Raw genomic sequence first — 25,170 nt, 5'->3', positions numbered from 1 at the left:
GCAGGTGAACAAAGTTAAGTAAGAGAGACGGGAGTTTGGACAGAGCGGTCGAGGGTTGATGATTGATGAATAGAAGGAGAGGTAGACAGAGTAGAGGGTGAATAGATGGCAGGGAAAAGAAGAAAGAGGGGTGGGATGGGAAACCAGTGAAGAAGAAAGTATTAGGGCAAACGAGGGAGCAATTCAGTCCGACCTTTTCAGTGAGAAGTCTTTTTTGAAGTGTCTTATGTTGATCGATATTTTAGTGATATGATCTTGTTTTGCTCAAAGAACATTTTTCCTGGAGAATTTGCTGTCTGACTTAATGCTCCCTGCCACTGTTGAGTTGGTGATTTTTTTCTGGGAGAATGGGACTAAAGGCATCTAATTTCCTCTCACCTCCCCTAAATGGCCATCACTCAAAGTGAACACGGCCTCTTGATGATAAAGAGCTCCTCGTTTCTGCGTCTATGCCTGCCTCTCTTAACTGCCATCGCTCCCCTCTTCTTCATATGAAGACTGGACTCGCTGGTTGTCTTTGTGTTTTTTTTTAGACAGCAGATTGGTATTTCTCAGCTCACCTTTTGAAAATGTCATAAAAGAAGGTGAGATACACAGTCCCCCTTCCTTTATGCACTTCTGTCAAAAGATCACAACTCGGCAGAGAAACGTAGTACTTTAGTTCATTCAAACACTTTTGATTAATCTGTTGGTTACGTTTTTTTTTTTTCAGTTTCTTGATAGCAGCTTTCTTTTGTTACCTGAAATGGCGAAACTGTGCATAATAATGTTATAAGCACACATTACTTTTACATTATATTTACAGCATTATTCTATTACTTTAGTTAAGTTAATTCCACAAAATAGTAGGGGTGGGAAAAAAAATCCACCTATGCATCGCAATCTTTTAAAAATCCACTACATTTTTAAAATACCACTAAATTGTGAGGTAAATGTCTTTATTCTTTAATTTTGGGGTTGCTGGAAAAAATATAATAAATAATTCCTGACAATGACTGATATATTTGGATATAACTTGGAAGAAGGCTTCACAGCCAATTCAGAATTAACGTGACAAAACGGAAAGTGAAATTAGTTATTGTGCACTTGTGAGAAAGAATCATAATTTTATTCATTGTTAATAGGTTTACTTTTTCAGAGCACATTGACCTTGAAGCTTGACATTCAACAGGCTTTTGTTATGTCCCCAGTTTTTGACATTTTGAAAATCTCTTTGGGCCAAGTAGGGGTCATCTCCACATTTTTATTGATAAAAATCCTGACTGCAATTGCATTTTAATTGTTGTCAATGGAAAAAGGACACACTCTGCTTTTTAAAGGTTCACCTTTCAGCATTTACAGAACTCGGTGTTGAGGTTAGTTTTTCCTGAAAGTCAAATAGATTATGCTCATTTATTGTACTCTCACCACTGTCTTCATTAGATTGTCTGCATTTTAATCCTAAACTAACCAGACATCTGTTCATGCTAAGTAACTCGTGTCTTTACAGTTGTACCCATGAACATAACATAGCCAGACTATACTCTGAAAGGTGAAGCATAATCCGACAGCTTTGACTTAGAGTTCATGTATAATTATTGTTGTGTGAAAAGAGTGCTAATGTACCCATGGACAATTATTAACTAAGGGTAAATGTTAATAGAAAATGAAAATGGCTTTCAGAATATATGTTTTACTACCCCATAATCATCAAATACTGTAGTAAATATCAAAATGATACACCACAACAGCAGCCACACAGCCTTGCAATTAAATTCATAATGCACAAACTATCATACAGTAAACTGTTGCATTAATCTTCCTAATGTATTTGGCATTTTGTATGTACAGTATGAGATGCCAGGCAGAGATATAACAGACCAAATTAAAACATTAGTCACATCATTTCTTTGAAACTACAAAACAGAAGAAGAGCTTGATCTTTGCTTTGAGACTGTTTTCATGTCTGGTGGAATATAAAGTTGGCTTACATCGTAAGCAGTCAAAAATACGCTTCCGCTTAAACGCTCAAACTGACAGAACAAGTAAAGCGGCCCTCGAGCAATGAGTGACTATGAAGATATCGTTTTTATAGATAAGGTCAGTGTTTTTAGTTGTGGTGTTTCAATTGAGTTTTAATGTTGGCTGGAGGGCAAAGAAAGATGAGCTGTGACTGACATTGAGCAACCCTGTTGAAAGTTCCTCCCACTATCTGTCCTCTGCTGAACTAAATAGGTGTTGAAGGTGAGACAAAGAACAGAGGCCATGATCCAGAGACCAAAGACATACTGCTCCAGAGGCCTGTTTACTGCTTAATGGACTGTGTTCTCAAATGGGACAGTTAATTAAAACAGAGCCTTGTTTGATCTCCCCCTGTTTGTGTTCAAGTGTGTCTGAGAGTCCAACCCCCACACCACCATGAAAGTGTGTGGAGAGGAATAGAGAGTGACATTTATTTTGGAAGCTTGTTAATAATCAGCAGGGTTCCCACACCTGGAAAACATGGAAAACCTTGAAAACAATTGACCAGTCATTGAAAACAAATGGAAAATGACAGAAAAAGTAAAATGTCCTGGAAGATCACGTGTTGTCCTAAAAAAATATTATTTCTCATTCTCTGATTTCCTTCAGCTGTGAATGAACTATAGGCTGTATATCAGAGCTCCCCAAAACGGATAACATTGCCATCTGAAAGGTTTTGTTCAGGATCATATTACCGTTCAAATGGTAGTCTATAGACAAGAGTCAATAGGCTGCTCTCGGTTATTTTGTGGAAAACCTATGAACACACCCCCAAGTCACGTCACATGGGGAGGCTGTGGCTCAGATGTAGAGCAGGTCTTCCACCAATGGAAGGTCGGTGGTTCGATACTTGGTTCCTCCAGTCCACATGTCATCGAAGTGTCCTTGGGCAAGATACTTAACCCGAAATTGCTCCTGAAGACGGTGCCATCGGTGTGTGAATGAGTATTTAGATTAGATACTGATGGGCAGGTTGGCACCTTGCCTGGCAGCGTCTGCCATTAGTGTATGAATGTGTGTGTGAATGTGTGAATGCTGTAAATGCAAGTCCATTTACCATTTACCATGATAGCACATGCAGGTTGGATGACATTACATAACGTTGCTTTCTTCCCAACTCATTTTCAACGGTTGAATAATGTTAATTTGGTTAGCATGTTTGGTTCAGTAGCTAAAGTTGACATGCCTGCCTACATCTGCAGACATGTTTGCATTATTCTATGGTCAATATGTCATAATTTCTAAACATGTAAGAAATGATTTTATAGATAAGTTACAGCCGTAGACCGCACGCCTTTTAAATCAGACTTCCACAGAGGGGAACATATTAGTGTATGGCCTAATCCCTGTCTGTCACACCAGCTAGATCATCACTGAAAATGTCCTGGAAAAGTCCTGGAAAATGATCTGTAGAAAAGAATGGGAACCCTGATTAGAGATGGCTCCATACCACTTTTTTAATGTCCGATACGATGCCACAACCTTGAGTATCTGCTGATACCGATACCAATCCGATATCGTCTTCTTCCCTCCCTTAAACAACTAAGTTTAATACATTTAATAACTTTAGTTACTTTGCAGATTCAGGTTATTAATACCAAATATAATTAACTAATAAATTATGATGTATTATTATAGATTAACCTTCCCAGCAGTTTCATTAAAATGACCTCCACATTTACCAGCTGCAACGAACACTTTAATGCATCAGTAATTAGAATACAATAATATAATATATATTATTCTGCATAATGAGTACTTTTACTTTTGGTACTTTAAGTTTATGTCGATGCTAATACTTACTTGAGGAGCCTACTATTTTGAATGCGGGACTTTTACTTGTAGCTAGTATTTTACACTGTAGTATTACTACTTTTACGTAGAAAGCTGAGTTTTTCTTCTATCTCAATATGTTAATATTAGTTTTTTGAAATATTAAATATGAATTATATTAATATTATGTCTGTCTGTCTTTTTCTCATAAGTGCGTTTGCGCACAGAGTTTTCGCCTCTAGTAAAATGAGTCGTTATTAACCGTTTTAGTTTGTTTTGGAGCGATGGCGTAACATAATGTTATGCAACGTGACCACACAGTTGGTTTAGAGACCTGCATTTATGTTGACAGTCGGTATGACAGTTCTGTAATGAACATTATCGCACATTCACACACATTATGTTTTCTGTCGGGGCTACACTCGAAACATTCAGGGCTTTAGCCCTGACAAAATGACCTGGTAATGCCAACTTAGAAGAGTGTAAGTGCTGTACTGAGCCCCGGACAGCCCCGGCACAGACGCAGAAGAGCATAGAAGAGCATATGTTGATGATTTTTGGCAGTATCGGACCGATACCGATACGGAGTATTAGATCGGCGCATACATAACCCTGATCAGGCCTAAAAACTGACTCACTTTTCTTTTTTGGAGAGATTTTATCCCCTCTATCTGTCAAACGGCCAGGAGGTCTGCTGCGCTTAACATAGAAAGCTCTGTTAATTAGAAAGGTGTTTGATATGCAGTTCTCCAACTGAGAGATCTCCTACACACAGTCATAGTCACACAATCCGCTGTGTGCACTAACACATACACAGGGCTGTTTCCGCAGAAGAATAATTTTGGACATGAAATAATACAAAACACTACATTAAGACTCCTCAAAAAATATGAGAAGGATACACAGACAAGATCACACAGCTGTGATGGGCTATAATGAATCAAAGCTCTTGACAGTGAAGCATCCTTTTGAGTTGATAATGACGGAGAGACGCAGGATTAGAAGATGGACTTGCGTGCTTTGTTTTCTTTGATCTCTGAATGCATTAGTGTGTACGTGTGTCTGCGCATGCAGGCATTCGTGTTTTGTGTGTTTGTGTGGGAGCTTGTTATCACCTATCGTGTTGTTGGTTTTAAATCATCTTACATTAAAAGAGACTTATTATAGAAATGAGTGCTCATTAAAAAGGATTCCTTAGGGAGTCTTGTGGAGCAGCTGTTATGTTGCAGGTCTTGGTCTCCATCTGACCTTTGTAGCCACATCTTTTCCTGCCTCTGTAGAAATCTCTCTTCTGTTTTTCTATTTCTCTCTCATTTCTCTTCTCACTATGTATTATTTAAAGCCACTTTGTGTAGAATTTACCCAAATCTTCACATAGTTGCTTTAATAAAACACACGTGTATCAGCAGTATGATGCAGACAGATCTTTACAATTGCTCTGTAGAAGTTAGGACCATGTTTGTGCATTTTTGCTGGCCACACATCATATCGCATAGCATTCTGGGAACTATTGGGATATTCAGAAGCAGCTGATATCTTGATATCACTGTGTAATGTAGCATCTACACCATCAGCAACGACCAAAGGCAAGGATTAGATTCCAGCGGGAGCAGTGAAGACAGGTCAATGATCAAGTTTTCACACTGACTCACTCTAACATTTCATCTCTTTTATTTCTCTCCCTTCCCCTCGACTCCACCTCTCCTCCAGGGAGCCCAGCCGTCCGACCAGCCTGCTGCCTGCTGACTGGAGCTCTGGGCTGGGTTTGGCGAGGGAAGATGAGCCCTTACCTCCAGGACTGGAGACCCTTCCACTCAGACTGATGCAGCAGGACTGCACTGCTGTCAAAACCCTGCTTTTAAGACTGAGACGGACACTGCAGGAGGTGGGATATGCACATGCACACAGACTTCTTAACATGGGGTTTATACTCTGATTAAGACATTGTCTGTCACAAAGCTTAAGAAGAACACCACTAGAATCCCCAATTCATTGTAATTCCTCTTGTACCACACTGACAGACCCTTCTTTGATCAAGTTATAAATGCATTAAATTGATTTAAACCAGTAAGGGTAAGGGGTTAGCAAATAATATGAAGCAATTGGCTTTTCGAACCGAAACAGTGCAGTGCTCCACTGACAAATTCTTCACTCCCTGTTTTAATAGGCTCTACTTCAGCTCCATGAAATCATCTCAAAGCGGATGCTTTTCCGCCTTTAAAAGGTCCCTGTAATCACTTTGTTTTGTTAATTTAATCAGATGCTACATTTGGAGGAAGAAACTGGGAGGAGTATTTGAGCGTTTGCCATCATATTCTTTATGTGCACACATACACACACTCCACACATTAATCCTCCTGTTTCAGTATCACTCTGCTCTTTAAACGCTTTAGCTCGCTTAAAACTAAAGTTTTACCTCCGGCTATGAGGCCATCTCTTGTGTGAATGTCCTGAAAACCAGTAAAATTACATCCACGCCATTATAAACGCGATTAGCCGTAATGGTCACTTAGTAAAGCACTGACACGTTGCAATAGCTGCAAAGGGTTTAACTGTAAAAGTCAGGGAAGCATATTGATGGCCCTGTGCAGTCATGCAGTCTTTTTAACTGTTGGGACTACTTTACACCAGAATGTAAATAGAACACTAATAATATTATAGCTTTCAGAGATTTTTTTTTTTGAAGAACATAAATTGTTTCTGAATGTTTTATTTGGGGTAATTGCAATTTGCAGAGAGCTTGACTTGGGGCAGATTCTCAGTCATAATGATAAAACATACAATCAACCGCTGATTGTAAATTCCAGTTTTAGTTTGAGTTCACACCAGGCTGGAAGGATAATTACACTCTTTTGGAAAATGGCTGAGGTTTAACTTTTTTCAAAGTTGTGCAAGCACAGCTTCAATAGAACGAGTTATTTGGAAGTTAATATCTGGTGGTGCTTAATATGTTGTGTGTTGTGGATGTTTTGTTTTGTAATGATCGTGCTGATATTATCACTAACACCCTTTGTCACTATGTTTTGAAAGTGATGATACATTTACATACCACAGAGAGACACCATATGCTCTGGAAGTTGAGCTGAGAGAACATCCATTAGCAATGTCTGGCTGCTGTTTTCTTGTAATCTACATGGGTCAGTACCCTTATATTATACAGACCCACACTCACAAATACAAATACACAAAAAGACGTATAAAAGGGTGACCAGACCTTCCCTAATACCCCCCTATTAGTACCTCTAAACTAAGATCAAAGCTAGCTGCGAGGACCTCTCTGAATTACAGTCCACAGAGGCGTATGTGTGACTTTCTCTCTTTCTCTTCACTTTTCATCTCTCGGTTTTTTTCCTCCCAGGACCGCTGTGAGAGAGACATGAAAATGATAAGATAATAATTAGTGGAAAGAGACATAAACTAGAGTGGTGATGGAGAGACTAAAGGGAGTGAGAGAGAGAGTGAGAGACACAGCAGCAGAACATGAATATGAAAGAGGGGATACTTTGCCCTCTTTGCTTGCTCTGTTGTGTCATTAACTTGCAAATTCTGGTACCCTCCATCAACGGATGTAATCCATTCTGCAGCAAGGGGAGGGTGACTCAGCATGTCTGTATGCTTTGCATTTTATTTGCTTGACCTTATGGTATTGAGCCCCAATCTTCTGTTCTTTTCTTTTGTTTACCTTAACTTATCTTCTCTTCTCTCGAATGTCATTCAACACACTGCTCAGCTTTATACAGTATGTCACACATAAGTCATGCTCAAAACAACGGAAAAGGCTGGGAGATGCTTTCAAAGAGGCAAACATTACACTAATGACTCGCAGTGCAGTGTAAACTAACAGTTATGAAGCCAGCGCTCAAGTCCAAAAGTCCAATATTTATCTCATCTCCTAGATTTTCTCCCTCTGTTCTACTCTATACCAATCACTGCTGTATCATTATTATTGAACAACATAATAAAATAAAAAAAAAAATGGCAAAGTCGATATTTACATGATATATGTAATTTGTTATGCCTTATGACTGAGCATTAGACTTAATTTAATCTTTTTAAAGCGCTGTTGCCACCTGAGATTATGATTAAGATAATGCTTAAATGCACTATTCAGTCATGTTAGCCAGCTTTATAGATAAAGAAGTCTAATGTAGCTCAACAGTTGTCAGCAAGAAGACCTGGAAGTAGTAAATAAAAAGTAACATAACATGCCAGTTTCTTAGTTGCTGTCTAAAGGTTATGATAAGGAGCGGTTAAGATGCGAACCACGAACTTCAATGTGGGGGTGTGTGGGTTTCCACCAAAAGTTTCTGGGACTTTTAGTCCCTGGAACTACTTTTCAAGGTTCTGTTGCATCAAATGAACATCATGCTGTATTGAAGAAGACTTGAAACTAGCGATTGAGACCATAAACTCATGTTTACAATGTTTACTGAGGTAATAAAACAAGTGAGAAGTAGGGTCATTTTCTCATAGGTTTCTATACAATCAGACTTCTTTTTTTGCTACCAGAGGAGTCGCCCCCTGCTGGCTATTAGAAAGAATACAAGTTCAAGGCACTTCTGCATTGGCTTAATTTTTCAGACTCAGAGGTTGCCCACTGGTTGCATCTCTCTCTTCCTCTATGACATAAAATGCGAGTGTCATACCCAAAGCATAAACGAATGCATATCATTAAACATGACATGCATGACCGACAGGCCAGATAATACATCACACCATATAATTTCCTGTGTTTGTTTTGTGCATCCTATTTATCAGATTAGCATATTTAAGGCAGCTGTAGAGACTCCATCCATCCTCGATGTATTTCTCTCCCAGCAGTTGATCCTGTTGGCTGCACGGAGGAACATTTCCAAAATGCCACTGTCCATGTGTGCATTAATGTTGCCGAACACAATGATCCCCATTTGTCAATGTCAGCCATGGATTCTAGCAAAACTGTGACTTCGTATTTGTTGCAGCATTTACTCACAGTCTTTGTGGGCATGGTTGTGCAATATCCACACATGCACCGCCGGGCCCAGTTAGCTTGTGTCTCTGTCCGTCCCAGTGACTCTTACACCCGAGGCAGCTGCTTGCCTAGTGGCGGCAGCCCATTCTTGCTTCCTCCACCAAATCTTTTCAGCAGCATGGCGCTGTTACAAGGATAGATTTCAGTATAGTAAAGTATAGTTGAAAATGCTGTTGTTCATTACATTTAAGTCAGTGGCATTCATCTCTGCAGCCATCATTACACCAGCTTTTTAAACGAAGCAGAAAACTTTCTTTACAGGTTTAGTTTGACACAAGAACTCCTGAAGCCCAGGGTTAAAAAACAAGGGAAAAACGTAACAATACCCGAGCAGAACTGGCATTTCAAATTCAAAGCACTCACACCGTGTTTTCCAAAGAGCTCACTAAATTGCCTGACAGTATGTTGTTAATGGTGCTGCCTTCCGATAAAAAGCCAAATGTCAATGAGAGAGAGTGGGCATGAATGCACCTTGAGTTATTTGAAGGTTTTCATTTCTTGATTTAACTGATGTGTGAATGTGATTAAAGGGGTGTATAAAACTACAAAACCTGCTTTCCTTTCTAAGGCCATTCATCATCTTTAGACATTTAGCTTCTGGGTAGTGCAAGTCATTAAATCCAGAGCTCCCAGGCAGCTTTCCTCATTCTCAAATCTGAAAGGCTTTTTACTGAACCACATCTAATTGTGGGGACAGTTGTGTGTTAGGGCCTGTGGGACAGGGGTGACCTTAAAGAGAATGTGTTAGAGAGAAACGAGAGAGAGAGTGTTTGGGCGTCAGTGAGTGCGCGCCTGTCTCTCCACATGGGGAAAAGCATTGATCACCGATGACACATTGAGGGCCCGACGCCATAGCGCACCTATAATTCTGATAGGGAGGTATGCTTCTTTAAAAGGTCAGCCAAACCAATAAACCATCAAGTTTATGCTGTGCAAAGATTTGGGCTCTGATGTTTCTCAGAGCTGCCTTCAAAACCTGAAACTAGGCCAAAAATATGCACAAACAAAAGTCAGGATTTTAGCCTACAAAGCACCTTTTTAGGGTGTCTTGTCTGTAAGTATTGTCATCTCTCAAACAACAGAGAGGTTGGCTTGCATATAAAACTGCAAGAGGGCAGCAGATGGCAAGAAATAGAGCTTATCAGAAAACTAAGTGTGTGGAACATGTAGTCACTTTACCTTTCCATGTTCCTTGTCAGGTCCGTGTCGTGTATCTTGTCATATCCTCCTTGTGTGTGCTGTCATGTCATTACCATGCAGCATTACATCAATATCAGCAGTCCTGCCCGAAGACATGACTTTATCCTCCCCAGCTTTACCATCTGTCCTATCATAAGCCCTCACAGGTGACATTTAGACCAGCGTCTGCTCTCTTTAAGGAGTGTGTGTGTTTGTGAGCGTGCGTGTCAGCAAATTGACAGCATGTGCACCCTTTCGTCACATGAATGTATGCGCTGTATGCGCTGTGTGTGTGTGTGTGTGTGTGTGTGTGTGTATGAGTGTTTTGGAACCCCCTCTAGCTGCCCCTGCTCGCTGCCCACTAGACACCTGTGTCGAGGAGCAGAGCCAAAATGTGTCTGATCACAGCTGGCGTTAGAAAACACAGAGATTATGTAAGAAACCAGGTGAAACAAAAGTTACAACATGAAGTCGTGTTTATAGAGGCAATTGTCCTCCAATTTTATGAACCAAAGGTGCTTCAAACCTATATTAACAGACTAGATGTAATATTGTCCTGCAGATATTCGGTAGAAAATGATTACTACACTAAGGTTTAGGATGCTGCAGCTTAAAGGAACAGTGTGTAGCATTTAGGGGGATCTATTGTCAGAAATGAAATATAGGCTAATATTAAAGAGTATGTTTTCTTTAGTGTATAATCATCTGGAAATAAGAATTGTTGTGTTTTCGTTACCTTAGAATGAGCCGTTTATATCTACATACAGAGCCAGCCACCATGTTTCTATAGTAACCAAGAACGAACAAACCAAACACTGGCTCTAGATAGGGCCATTCTTGTTTTCACATCAGCCACCGTAGTTCTCCTACACTCTTGGCAGCTGGGAGAAGTTTCAGTTGGTTGCAATCTGCAACCTCACCACTGCACTTTTAAATGAGCACCTATCTGGATAGAAGTAGCCTATTATACCTATCTCTATTTCCTTATTGAATGAGTAGCCAGACTTCTATGTTTATTGATTTTGCCAATATTACTCAACAACAAAAAGTTGCCAGGAGTAAAAGCGAAAACACCAAACAGACGAGTATTAACTGAGACTGATCCTGTAAAAATCATTCTGTGCACATCACTAGCTTATCAGCAGCACTCACAATGTAAATGACAAACCTCATCTTGATGTTATTTTTACTTTCATGTTTTTGTCTTTTGCAGAGCACAGAGACAAGTCCTGCCAGCAGCCTCCAGTCTCTACCCATCAGCCCCTGCAGTGAAAAGTCCCTTCCATTTAAGGTAACCTAAAACAGACCATTTTATGTTGCATTATGCACATGAACAATACTGAATCTGTATGTTTGTGTTTGAGAGAAAAGGAGAGATGTTTACTGGGTGTTTAGTGAGTTGCTTGAGCCAACTTTCGACTAAATATCATTGACATCTGTTAACAAGTTTAACTGTAAGTAACATCCACACTGTAACTTAATGTCTCTCAAGGAAGAATCAACTATTTAAGCCAGCAGACGCTGTACGGATTAAGCCTAATTTTTGCCCCGAATTGGTCGTTCCCTACTAATTTTAGAAATGGTCCAAACTTCTGCCAGATTTGTTGTCGTCTGATTAATTGCCTGAACGATCAATGATCTGGCTCTCAGACAATTAGATGGATTTCTGGCAGGTTAAGTCATCTGTTTTAATGTTATTGGAGAAGTATTGGACACATTGTGGCTAAAACTGTAGTCTTGAGACTGCTGTAATATAAAACTGAACTTTGCTGCAGAAGAGACACCATATTGTCTTCATCTTTTAGCCATCTGCAGCTCCATATTTGTCTTTTTCATCTTAGTACAATTTTGCAAAGGAACGCAGCCTTTCTCTCTTTTTGTCAACATTGTCGAGGACGTGGTTGTCTTGTTTAAATAAAATTAATTGGAATTGTCAATGGACAAAACTGACTGGGGGGTTCTGTGCTTGCGTTCAGTGTAAGCAGCCGCGTTGTGACCTGTCGATTGAGCTGTACAGTGTGAGCATGAGAGTTGCAGATTCTGGTTGTGCAGAAGTGCAGATTAAAACATGAAGTGTGTGTTAAAAGATTATTAAATTGTCTAATAAGTATCTGCCCGGCTTAAAATGTTACAGCCAAATACAGTTTATTCCATCATTGTATACACACAGTATTTTTGTGGAGCTCTGTTGTGTTTTTAGGTAGTTTTAAATTCAACTACACACTTAGCAACATTTACTCACACAAGAATCAAATACACGGAGACAGCTCGTTCAATTAAAAGAGCACAGCAGTCTGTCTGTGATAAAACAAAATATAAAACTGGATCCTCCTTTGATCCATGTGTCTCATTCAGTTTTACCCTTATCAGAACAATTAGCCTTTTTTCCACACCAGCTTCTAATGAATCATGAAGAGATCAAATAGGAAGAAGAGGAGCAAAGCAGGGAGGGAGAAGGAGAGGGAAATATAAAGAAGAGAGTAGCGAAAGCGAGGTGGTGAGAAATTGAAGGAGAGAGGGGCAAAGTGCTTTGATTGGCTCAACAGGCCCCAGACCCCCTCTGTCAACCTAGTCCACCAGAGCTGTGCAATCTAGATAAGCTTTATTATTGCAGGGACTGGGAGTGTGTGTGTGTGTGAGTGCTCAAGTGTGTGTGTGTGTGTGTAAGGTTTAGGTTTACCAAGGGAGGGCATTTTGTCAGGCTTTTCTCTGGGATTTAGTTGGGTGGCAGCAGAGTTCTTGTTAGACCGTCAAAGGAGAGAGGAGCAGTCGGGACGAGACTTAAATCCCCCTTCCTAAACATACATGGAGACGCACTTACAGTAAAATGTAGTGCAGTAAAACAACCACAAATTAAGGCCTTACTACCTGACACGGTGCCAACAATATTGAGTGGATGTGTATTGAGTGTAATGCTGCACAAAATGTCTGTGAGCGGTTGCATGCTGAACTTAAGCATATCTGTGTCACAGTGTGTGTTTTTACACAGGGCTACATACAGTATTTTGTATTTTGGTGATGTTTGCCACCATGTCTTAGTTTGTATGCGTGTATTTGTGTTTGTTTGTGTGTGTGTGAGAGAGGGTGGATGTTTGTGTGAGTGCATGCCCTCTTTATTGACCTACATGGAGTATCAGTGGCAGCTGGATGATAAGGAAAAATTAAAAATGTAGGGTGGGACACAGCATGAAGACAGCAGCGCTGGCTCAAACTCCCTCATGAAGGAAAGTACGGATGGACAGACAGACAGGGAAGGTGGACAGCTGGAAAAGTTTAATCGGGGGAGGTTAGGAAAAAAAAAATAGGGCAAATGTGTGTTTAACAGTCCAAACCACAAATATAAAGACTTGTAACCATTATTCAATAGCAGAACAAAGAAAATGCAATAATCCAGGCATAAAGATGGATCTAAAGGTTGACATTTATCTACCTTTGGATAAAGCTTATAGGTTTGAAATGAGCATGAAGGGCCATTATTGACTCTGGGAACACATACGGTATAGTGTCTGTAATAAAGATACTCTAAGAGCAAGGTTTACTTTCCTTGGCTATATCTGGAGCTTTCGTTGTATCTTGTATGGACAAAAAGTTTCAACATATTACAAGATATTGAAACTTGAATGGGGTGGAAGAAAATGTGAAGATTTTCATTTTTAAAGAAAGAAATCTATGCACCAGATTATTAACATGTTTGTTTGCCAGTCTTTTATTGTAGAACAAGCACCAGCTGGCATCCAAGAAAAACTGGACAAAATCCCTTTCATAAACAGTGATAGTGTTGTTTTTTCTGATTAACTGATAGTGGAATGTAAGAGACCCAATTAGACAGGGTTTTCTTTGTCTTTCTTAGGGGTGTACAGGGGGTCAACATAGCAGGTCAACAATATATTTCACCTAGAAGTGGTGTACATCATCTGAAAGCTGGAGATTCATTTGAGATGCAGCTCAGCACTGAGCATGAGCCTGCTACATCCTCTGAAAGACAGTAAATTTGGTCGTGATCACCGGCGATCCCGCGGGTCTCAGAGACTGAGGGAGGTGTGGAGATTGATATAAAGAGCAGGGAGAAAAACAGCAAGGAGGAATTGAGGTTACGCAGAAAGAGGAAGTGTGAGTGTATATATATATATAGAAGTGAATGAGTAGGAAGGTCGGAGGCAAAGACTAACCCTTAACAGAGCTGGAGGCATGGAGAAGAAATAACATAAAGATGGAGAGGGCATATTGCATGAGGAGAATATGAGGAAATAGTTGCAATGCTGAGAATAGGACATCGTTCTACTTGACTATAAGATGGAATGAGGGGCGAGGGGATGAGGAAGAACGGCTTTATGGGAAAATGTGGAAGCTATAGTTGAGGTGCATACAAAGGGAATGCATTCATTTCGAAGACATTAAGTTAGATAACTCGGTATAGAGGAGAAAATGAATACGGGAGTGCAAGAGATGGAGGTGAGAGAGGAGAAACGAGGGAAGAGTTTGAGGAGGAGGGCGTTAGAGAAAGAGGGACAGGAGGGGAAGAAGAAAAGGAGGGTTTGAGGGAGGGGCGAGAAGAAGAGAATTTGTCCTGGCACTCCAGAAAGCGACTCCGCGGGTGTAAAAATAATCTACGGTAGCCACCTGAGAGGCTGCAGTGTCACAGTGCGCCCCAGTTTAATTTAGACCCAATGCATATGACATGATTTTTACCAGATTTTGTCCCAGTTAAAGTGTTCTACTGTATTTCAGAAGACTGAAGTAGAAATCTCCCACTAATGTGGTTGCCGGAGGTGTATTCAGAGCTCCAGTGTGTTAAAAAAAACGTCTAGGACAGCAACTTCTGTACCCAGATGATTAATTGGCATTTGTGTACGTTCACCTTTGTGTCAGCAGGCATAGGAACTTCTTTTTATAGTCAAACATTTATCATTGTGCCACATGCTGCATAATTAGAAATTAATAATTTATAATTATAATGACTTCAAAATGTATAATTTTAGACTGTTTTCCACGCCAATGCCGCAGTATGAGAGGGTTAAACATATACATGTGTGCAGGAAAACATGTTAAGTTTCATGGGCACACGCACTATACACAAAACGAACTCATGCAAACAAGAAATCAGAAACGCATTCATATATAAACTATATAAAATGTTATTTAAGAAAAGGCAGGAGCACAAAACAGACTGCCAGTCTCATCTGTGCATCTCTCTCTCCATCTTTGTCTCTTTTTTTTCTCTCTCATTCCAGGTAACCTCCTCCCCAAACACTGTTCCTGTCTATTGTCAAAGCCTCACACTAATGGCTAGTTTTTCCTCTCACACACACTGTCACAAGCTGAAGTGTGTGAATGTGTGAAAGAGAGGGACAGGTGATCAAAACAGTTCTCGGGATTTGCTGTGCTGAATTTTCAATTTCTCAGTATTTCTGTGATATGAGTTCTTGAGAGAAAATCAAAACATTTAGTAGTGAAATTTGGACTTTGCTTTTACATCTCAAACTATTCATTACGCAGCAAAACCTCATAACCAAAACAGCAGAATAGGTAGTTTGCCAATGACTCCCAAAACGACATATATGACCGTTGAAGAGTATAAGCGACAGGCACATGATGTGGAACGGCCGCAGTTTGAAACATCTGGTTAACGTTGTGAATTGAAACTTTAACAAAACTCCTTGGTTAGGTTTAGGAAAAGATCACGGTTTGGGTTAAAATAAGTGCGCTTGTTACATACCTTAGGTTACGTGATGTAGGTTGAATACGTTATGTACGTGACCTAAGTTAAGTTTGTTACGTAAGATAGCTTATGTACGTAAGTTAAAATAAGTCAGCGTTGGATTGAATTTTGGTTTCACACAGGACACGAATAGCAGTCTCCTGTTTGTTTGACCCATCCATCCACCCGGACCTCCTCCCTACGCAGATTTCGTCCCTCCTGATACTACGTCACCTGACTTCCTCCTTTGCTCCCGTCATAATTACTACAGCCACCAACAATAAACACAAATATGGGTCGTAATAAGCTGCTCGCACCAACGACCTACCCTCAGTTCAGTCTGGGGCTGGTCGCACAAAGACACGTTAGACTGATCTACTGCATTAGGTCAGCATTGTTTCTAAGACTGATGCTACTTTGCAACAGTTGTTTAAAAAGGAAGACCAAAAAGTTTCAAGTTAACTACCCTATCCCAGGCTATCTCAACACTTAGCAGCTGTGCTTCTGAAGTAATAATCCATGGCACCTGCTGATAAGAGGAAAGCAGAGTTTGGAGTGAGTAATGACTACAGAAAGAGATTTAAGAGGCTGCAGCAACTGCTTAGAATAATACATGTATATATGATTCCTGCTGCCACAAAACTCTTTGAATATTCACAGCAAAACCATAATTGAAATGATTCCAGAAGGCATATGTTTTCTGCTGGTTTGAGTGGAGCGGAGCAGCTTAAAAGGCTTCGCATATTAATTCAATCAGAACACAGAGACAATTAATCCAGTTAAAATATTCAAGAATTATATCTGACGTCCGATTGTTAGATCTAAGCCATAGTTAAAGCCTGTCCTTGTGCAACCAGCTTCTGGTCCTCTAATATTTAATTTTTTTATTTCATTGATGTGTCTGTGGGTTCCTCTCTCAGCAACATGAGATATAGTTGAAGTACATTATTTCACTGCATTTAATCAGCCTAATTTTTATAACCCCTTATGCTATATTTAATGTCTCTCAGTGATAATTCCAGCTCAGTGGCTATTGCTGTTTTTTTAGGACATCTCGGCAGGTGACATCTCTCTTCTTTTTCAAACAGCTTAAATATCACAGAACTGGTTTGACAGGTTGCCTAATAGTTTCTGTGCGAGGTGTCAGCTTTACTGCCTTTTGAGGTGCTTTGGACAGATAGAGTACCTATAGCATCTCATGACTGCTGCTGCTCACCGGATACAGCATGTCCTTTGGTGTATATAGGAGAGTTACACCATCACAGCTTATAGTGTACAGGATTTGGCCAGATGCACAGATTTTTTCTTATTTTCAAAGCTGCTGAATCATAGCACACTCGGGAGATAATGGTCTGGACCTGGTCTTTAGAGTCTACTGACAGCTGAGTTAATTCATAAAGACAGGTGGCAAAGGTCACAGTTTTTAATTGTACATTCTTGAAGGCATGATACTGTATCTGCATGTGCAAATGACACATTTTTCATCACCTCCTCTCTCTTTTTTACACTTAAGCTGCTTCTCTTGCCCTCTTCTGTCAGCGTGCATAAATAGTATGCTATTAAAGTCATAATTATAGTCAGTCAGACAGGCAATAGATAAGCACTGACAGCAAGCAGACAGAAATTAAGACAGATAAAGACATGGATGACAAAGACATGGACAAATATTTCATACCAGAGGTAGGCTACTGTACTTAATGCTGGGTCAGTGTGCACAGCTTTGTAAATGTTCTTTTTTAATCCAGCCATGAATATAAAGCGCCAGGTACATTACCGTAGGTTGTCAAAACAGCCATAGGAGACAACGTATAACCAAGCAAAGGACTGACATTTGAAATTTAGAGAATGTCATTTATTTGGTTTACATTGTGGCACTTTCTGTACTCAGTTTTTGTGCTCCTGCTCCATACAATATATTTAAGCAGCAGTAGGCGAGATTGGCGCAAATATGATTAAAAAAGTTATTTTGGTAATCTGAAAAAAATCATGTGTCTCTGGTGTCCTCCGGTGCTCCTAAAGGCATCTGCAATATTTCACAGACCGGAGGAAAACAACCAATCAGAGCTGATCTGGAGCCTGCCGTCCAGCTGCCGTCTATGAGAACCGGCTGTGAATTACTCGCAAACTCCAATCAAATGGTCAAACTAGGCAGCGCTGATCAAATATGCATCAATATTCTGTTACTGTAATGCCTATTTCTCGCCTGTTGTCAGCAACATCTTGTAGTGTACTGTTTAGCTGTAAAATGAGAAAGTTTGTGACCTGGCAGTCCATGTTGAGATCTGCTGAGGTAATACCAAGCACTGCCCACTCTGAAATGACCTGTGACCTGGGCTAGATTTTCTAAAGCCTGAAAAAACAGAGCCATGAAGAAGTCTAGTTATCTCTCAGAACGCTTGAATTACAATATGCTGAAAGGTTATTATGGATTTGTTGCCCAATGATGCCAAAAAATGTCTGCGCACTGAAGCTTTAATAACACCACTTTGTACTTCATGTTGGGGTGCTTTATTTTGGGAGAAAGTATACAAATAATTAAACTGCTTTAGTATTTTGTACCAGCAGGAAATGTACTAATGGAAATCAATCAGACAAAGGGGTTGGAAAATGACCCTTTTCAGACCAAAATTTAAATAAATAAGAAAAAAATAAAAATGCCAGCAAAATCCACAAAAAATAGTAAAATGTTAGGGAGTCACTACTATTTTTTTATTTTTATTTTTTTGTAAGTGGTTGTTGGATCAAACCAACATGTTTTCAGTTGGTTTGTCTCTTGTTTTTCAAGCTGAGAGTTGCTCCTCCATTTCTCATCTGCATTGCATTTTTGGACAATAGTCTGCATGCTGATATTTTCCAGTAATATGTCATTTTCTAACTTTTCATCTGCGACCATATTATATACTCAAAACTTGGTTAAAACTCCTATATTAAGTAATTTACAGTTTGAACACAAGGAACAATTAGATATGTATGCTGTATATGAAGACATATGTATGGAGATGGCCGCAGACATGGTTATTTATCTCTATTCATTCTATTTAATATACAGCATACTCTTGTCAGAAACTCCTGTTCAATCCAGGTCAAACTGAAAATCTCATATCTCACCTGCTGTGGCTTTCTTATGATATATTTAGATTTTAATTCCTGATTCTTGTGATCACATAATGAGCTCCACATGGTCAGACCTCTGCCTACATTACATGTGATTAACTTGGTCTCTGTACCACTTGTTGAATGGGGTTTGTTTTAGATCTTCTGACAAAGAGTTCTTGTCCGTTAGTCAGGCTACATTAAAAACTAAAGGTGACACTTGTGATTTCAGAAGTGGAAAGTTATGGATAGGAGTTTGGTAAATCGGTATTAAGGAGAATTCATTTGATTATGCTGTTATTTCTCACACCTCTTTTCCCAATTTCAAGGAATAGGCAATTTGTTATACAAATTGAAGGAAGAGGGGTGTTGAAATAATAAACAACCCTCACATTTTCTCAAATGTGTGTTTCTCAAAAAAAGTTAACAAATTGAATAATTTCTGCTAACAAGGGGAATGTAATTCATCTCCATCCCCTCTTCAACTTGCTGCTGATTGCAAGCATAAAGTGGCCTCAACCTCTATACAAAATCACATAAAGTGGATGCACTCCAATGATTTTGATCAGATTTATCCCCACTGAGGCCATTCCAATCACATTAGAAATAAATTTGCACACCTCACTTTTCTTCCACAGCATTTTGCATTCAATTCAGCCTTGAACAATTGGTTGGAATGCCACCTGATGGGTGACTAAATGCACATTGTGGCGCTCCTTTCAAGCAAGCAGATTAAAGTTTCTCATTTGAGTTTTAATGTCTTTCTCTTTTTGAATGTTTTTGTAGGATAGTACATGGTTTGCTCAGCAGTGGGTATTTGAGTGACAACCAAGTTATGCCAGTACACATTTAATTGTAGGTCATCACATTGAGGTCGTATGAGCATGTCCAGCCCCTTGGCATTTAAATCTTCGTAGACTAGTTGAGGTACATTATCTCTCACTCTCTCTCTCTCTTTATTTTTCTCTCACAGCTTATACCCACCTCCTTCTCTTTCTTTCTGTTTCTACTCTTAAGGTCTTGTCTGACATGTAAACAAACCACACAAGTCATTCAAGTTTACATGGATTTAGTCAGAAGCCTTTTCTGAACATTTGAAACTATATATATGCAGTGTCTTGTACGTACACATGCACAGACAGAGCACCGAAGCATACACACACTGAGTGGTTGTAGGCAGACAGGTCATTTAGAACAGCCTTCAGTCCTATTCGGGTGAAATTAATTTTAGACGCTGACTAATGTTGTAATTGTCACAGCATGTTAGTGTTTTTTCAGTCCCATCCAAATCTCATGTTTGTAATTTTGGTGCTGTGTTCTGAAAGTAGGGAAACAAATATCCTTCTTATCTATAAATACCAGTTTCTCTCCTATAAAGCCAGGTAAACAGTCAAAATTATCACTGCTGGGTTTTGTTTTTGTTAATTGTTTTTCGGTTTCCTAGTGGGAAGGTTTTCTGTTATAGGTTTTATCACCATGGAAGCACTTAGTGAAGCTTTTAGCTTTGTCCTCATTGACCATTATCTTGTGACTATGTAAAGCCTCCCACGCAGACATTAACATCAATTAGACATGTAAAATCCAACAAAACTTTTTGAGACACTTGCCGATCTTGAGTATATTGGCCTTTATAACCCCTGGAAGTTGTGAAACATGGCTACATGCTTTTTAGCTGTCACTCTGGATTGAAAGTGTCTTTTGGTATAATTGTGAGGAAACGGGACCACACTTTCTCAGAAACCAACCCGGCCTCACGGGAAGGCGTATAAATAGCACGACATTACAAGCTCATTCTGTGTGTCTGTATAGCACCTTTTGACAACGAGGGAATTCAAAGTGCTTTACATAAAACATTAAAAAGAAGTCTTAAAAAGCGTTCAATTCTCAGGCCTGAGAAGGTATTAAAAAGTTTTTAGTTTATGTTCATTATTGTTAGTTATAAAATATTTTTGTGTGGGATTGCGAGCTGTCGGGAGACATTATACCCCTATAAACTAAAAGAGGGATTGTGTGAGCATTGTGTGCGTGCAGGAGGCTGTTCAGTCTCTTTTTTTGTGGAATTCCAGTCATATGGAGTCAGATCAGTCTCAATATTAATTAATGAACACAGAAGGATTCACAAATGTATTTTGCTCATGTGATTGGTTGAAAAGGAGGGAGGTATCTGATTGGCTACGGATAATTCCCTGTTGAAAAAAATGCATTTGTGGATAGGGCGACTTCAGGAGAGTCTCAAAAAACCCATACACAAATGCTTACAAAGTTCACAAACAAAAGTAAAAAAGTGGTTTGTAAATGCAGGTTCAACAATTTGTATATAAATGTAACAACATCCAAATATGTTTTTGATGAAACTTGCAAATACTTTTAAATACACATATTTGTGGATTTCTATTACATACAGTATATTTAAAACAAGGAAATATTTGTGTGTGCATCAGAAATATATTTGAGAACCTTATTTTTTTAGATGTGGATTTTTTTTTTACATTTATATACAATGATAACTATTTTGCGTGCATGGATATATAAATCACAAAATACATTTGTGAATCCTTCTGTGTGCATTCCTTCATTTTGAGACTGATCTGACTCCATACAGTCACCACCAACAGACCTGTAGCAAACACTGTCACTACTGCTAGCTACAGTACCTGTAGTAGCTAGGAAGCTCTCCATCTCAGAATAGGCAATGTTGATTTTAGCAAAACCTGTAATCAACTTAAAGTAATTAATCATTTCTAATTGGTTCATCCATCGATCCATTTTCTTCTGCTTATCTGGGTCCAAGTGTTTTTAATTAAATTAATTAAATCCATACAACTTATTTTTTTTGCATACTGCTGGCTAAATTGCATTATATGTGGTATTAAAAATGTCTTTAAAAGTCTCAAATTTAACTTGGTGAGCCCTACAGAAACCCCGTTTAAACTTCTCTGTCAAGCTCCCTTTTTCATTCTTCACACTATTATTTCTGGCACTTTTTGTGTGAAAAATCATGTATCACAAATGTAGGCATTTCACCCCAACTTCAGGTATATTCATTCTGGTATACACACTTTTGCCTTCCGACGTGGTTGTACGACGTGTTGTTGGACGTGCTGTACGACGCGTTGTACGGACTTGTTCGTTTCAAGCAAACCCCCACCTTAACCATCAATTCAAACCCACTATGAAAGTTTATATGAAACTTAACCTGGATTATAAAAAGAAAGTATTGCTTTTTTACTCTGTATTAACAGATTCTATCCATGTTGGTTGATAATAAACTGGTCTTTTAGTTTACCATTCAATCAAGACATAAGACACGCTTGAGTACAATTCATTGTGATCAACCTCCAAATGTCTTTATCATGCAGCCAATACAACATTTTCTATGCTTCTTAAAAAATATTTTTTGTTACTTCGAGCTATCTACGGTCATCGTAACAATCATGATATAACACACTTGTGTACAGGTTAAAGCTGTATTGATTATTGATGTGACTTGAGGATCAGACTAGCTGTCTGTGTTCTCATCAGAGAGGTCATTTAAAGGACGGTGTTGTAGTTATATGGCTCCCTGTGGTCTCCCTCTGACTCTCAGTCTGTCCTTTAGCTAGATGGCTCCCCACGGCCTCAGACCATCATGCTCAGCCTCAGGCGCTCTCCGTCCTCTCCTTCTCTCTATCACTGTCCCCCTTTCCTCCCGTTTCCCCCTCATTTTCCTCCTGTTATCTTGCCCCTCTTTTTGTCTCCTGCTTTCATGTCCTTGAAGAGGTAATGACCGTCTGTCTGTCTGTCATCTGCTCCTTCTCTCTCGCTCTCTTATTGCTTTCCTCTTATACTCTCCTTTCTTCTCACTGTGCCACTCTCTGTCCACATTGCAGCCACCTGTCACTTTTAGAATTAAGTTGACTATTTTAATCAAAACTGTGAGGTCTGGAGCCCAGCTACATTTCTGATTTTCGACCTCCCCATGAGTCAGTGTGTAGCCTGAGATCGTCTGGCAGCTCCCTCTTGGCTGTTGGACAGTCAAATAACTGGGCTTTACAAAACCCTGCCATCAAAAATCAGGTTGGCACACTTTAAATTTGGCTGTTTTCACTTCAGTAACTTTGAAACACAAGTCATGTCAAATAATTCTAGGAACTTCATTTGTTTATTGGATAAATGAGACTTGAATAAAAATCCCAGCACAATCATAGTCATAAAATTGAATACATCATAAACATAAAACACATTTTATTGTGACATAATGCTATTTTTAGAATCATTTATAACCATCTCTTTCTTTTTTTGTGTGCTGTGAAGCACTTTGTAACAATTGTTTTGAAAGGTGCCATAAGAATAAAGTTATTTTTATGAGTATTATTATTCTCCTCCCTCTCCTGTCTTCTGTCTCTGTTGCTGCTCTCCATCTTCCCCACAGTAATGTCCTCTGACAACACAAGGTCATATTAAAGTGCTGTGTGCTCTGGGGTGCCGCCATAGGACACGGCAAGTTTATCACAGACACGGAGGGCGAAGAGGAGATCGCAATGTCTGCCGCTGCATGCATGACAACTTTATTAGATGTACACACACACTAGCAAGACCACCAACAAACACACTCATGAATGCACATAAAACACTCGCAAACACGCGTTAACTTTTATGGAGACAGCCACAGAATCACCCGCACACACACACCTTTTGTATGTTGTCATCCTCTTAAGGCTCTATGTAATGCTTTTGCGGGAATATGGTCGCTTGGATAAATCACTGCTGTCTGCAGTGACCTACTGTAAGTAATGTGTGACATGGTGTCTTGTTGCTTGTGTTCAGGACCCCGGCAGAGAGGAGGCCTTGCTGCAACAGCTGAGAGAGAAAGACGAACTGATTCTCAGACTCCACAGTGAACTGGTAAGATCCACTAACCAGCAAATATACATCACAATAATAATATTAATAGACAGGGTTGTGTTTAAATGTGAATCCAATACAAAACATTATCAGCATCTTTCTTGATGTCTGACTTCCTCTTTGCACCTTGTGTAAATGTTTGTAGAATAATTTTGATTCTTTTTAAATCACCAAATCCACTTTTTTTCCCCCAGAATTGGTGTTTTGAGTTTCAAAATGACTTTTAGTCGGTACTACCGAGGTTGGAAAGATATAGAAGTTTTTAATTTATTGTCTGTAGTTTTGTTGTTCATAGTTCTGTAAAAAAAAAAAAGTGAAGCATTTACTGACCAGATTTCTCAAAGGATTTTTTACACATACTAAGAAAATGCACCTGATTCAACTCTTATCAGTCCATTAAATAGGCATTATCGTCACTATAAGCACCATAGATGTGGGTCAGAAGGGGCCTACTACTCCTACTACGCTGTAAAAGTGAAAGCGAAACTTAAAAGCAACACGTTTTAACATGTTGTAAAACCGAATGAAACGTTACGTCTTGAACACAAACACAAAGGCTTCTTTAGGTTTAGGCGACAAAACTACAACTTAGTTAGGTTTCGGCAACAATAACACTTAGTTAAGTTAAGGGGAAAACATTGTGTTTTGGCTTAAAATAACTACATTTTAAAAGTTAAAGTGAAACTTAACTCTTTTGAACACAAACACAACTTTTACACGGGATGCGAATCCCGGTCTCCTGGGTGAAAGCCCTGTGTTTTGTATCCCATCCATCACCCCCAACGTCCGCATCACATGGAGTTTCTATACTAAAGCGCCCGACTTCTGCTTCTGCTCCTGTCACACTTACTATGGTTGCTAGAGGTCGCTCTCATGTTCTTTTATACTCTCTTTCAGTGCTCTACCATGTGAATAGATGATACAACCTAATATTGGGTGTAATAGGACCCACATCTATGGTGTTTATAGCGACCGATAACGCCTATTTAATAGCCTGACAACAGTCTAATCAGCTGTAAAATGACGGCTCCATTCTGACTTCCTTACATTCAAAAATATGGTATTAGATAGCAGTTGCCAGCCAGAAGATTGCTCTGATGATGATCATTCAGTGAACTATGTGTGCAGTAATGGGAAATATAAACAAATCAAATGAAGGAAAATATTTTTCCAAAATACTGTAAAGTCTTTGTAACTAATAAGAGAAGCGACTCATAGTCTCAGACATTGATAAATGGAAGGTTTGCTCATCCAATTTTATCTCTATCACAGTTTCTTTTTCTTGGTCTCTGTTTTTCTAAACTTTGAAATTAATAATTAAAACAGCTTGAATGTTTTTGAATTATTTGTTTTACGGGTATAAATTAAAGACTAATTGCCTTTGAAGCACACATTTTTCATTCCCTTTTAAGCATTAAAAATCCTTCTTTTTTTAGAAAGGTTAAAAAACATTTCAAAGAATTGGGAAGTTTTACTTTAGTTAAAGAATTTGCCAAACAGCTTTGTCAGTTTTCCTTCCTCTGCTGTTCTG

At 39.2% G+C, this 25,170-nt stretch overlaps 1 protein-coding gene across 4 annotated transcripts in view; it reads left to right on the top strand.

Annotated features, from left to right (window-relative positions):
- The window catches only part of ccser1 (coiled-coil serine-rich protein 1), a 147,910-nt gene that overhangs the window by 47,874 nt on the left and 74,866 nt on the right, over positions 1-25,170 (top strand). For all 4 annotated transcript variants that reach the window (XM_074637700.1, XM_074637701.1, XM_074637704.1 and 1 more), the window contains exons 7-9: positions 5,485-5,659; positions 11,178-11,255; positions 23,562-23,639. In XM_074637700.1, coding sequence (XP_074493801.1) covers positions 5,485-5,659; positions 11,178-11,255; positions 23,562-23,639 — 331 coding nt within the window. The remainder of the gene's footprint in view (positions 1-5,484; positions 5,660-11,177; positions 11,256-23,561; positions 23,640-25,170) is intronic.

Source organism: Sebastes fasciatus, chromosome 6 (assembly GCF_043250625.1).
Source record: "Sebastes fasciatus isolate fSebFas1 chromosome 6, fSebFas1.pri, whole genome shotgun sequence".
NCBI classification, from domain to species: Eukaryota; Metazoa; Chordata; class Actinopteri; order Perciformes; family Sebastidae; genus Sebastes; species Sebastes fasciatus.
Note: the sequence above shows the minus strand (reverse complement) of the source record. Positions and strands in the feature narration are given on the sequence as shown.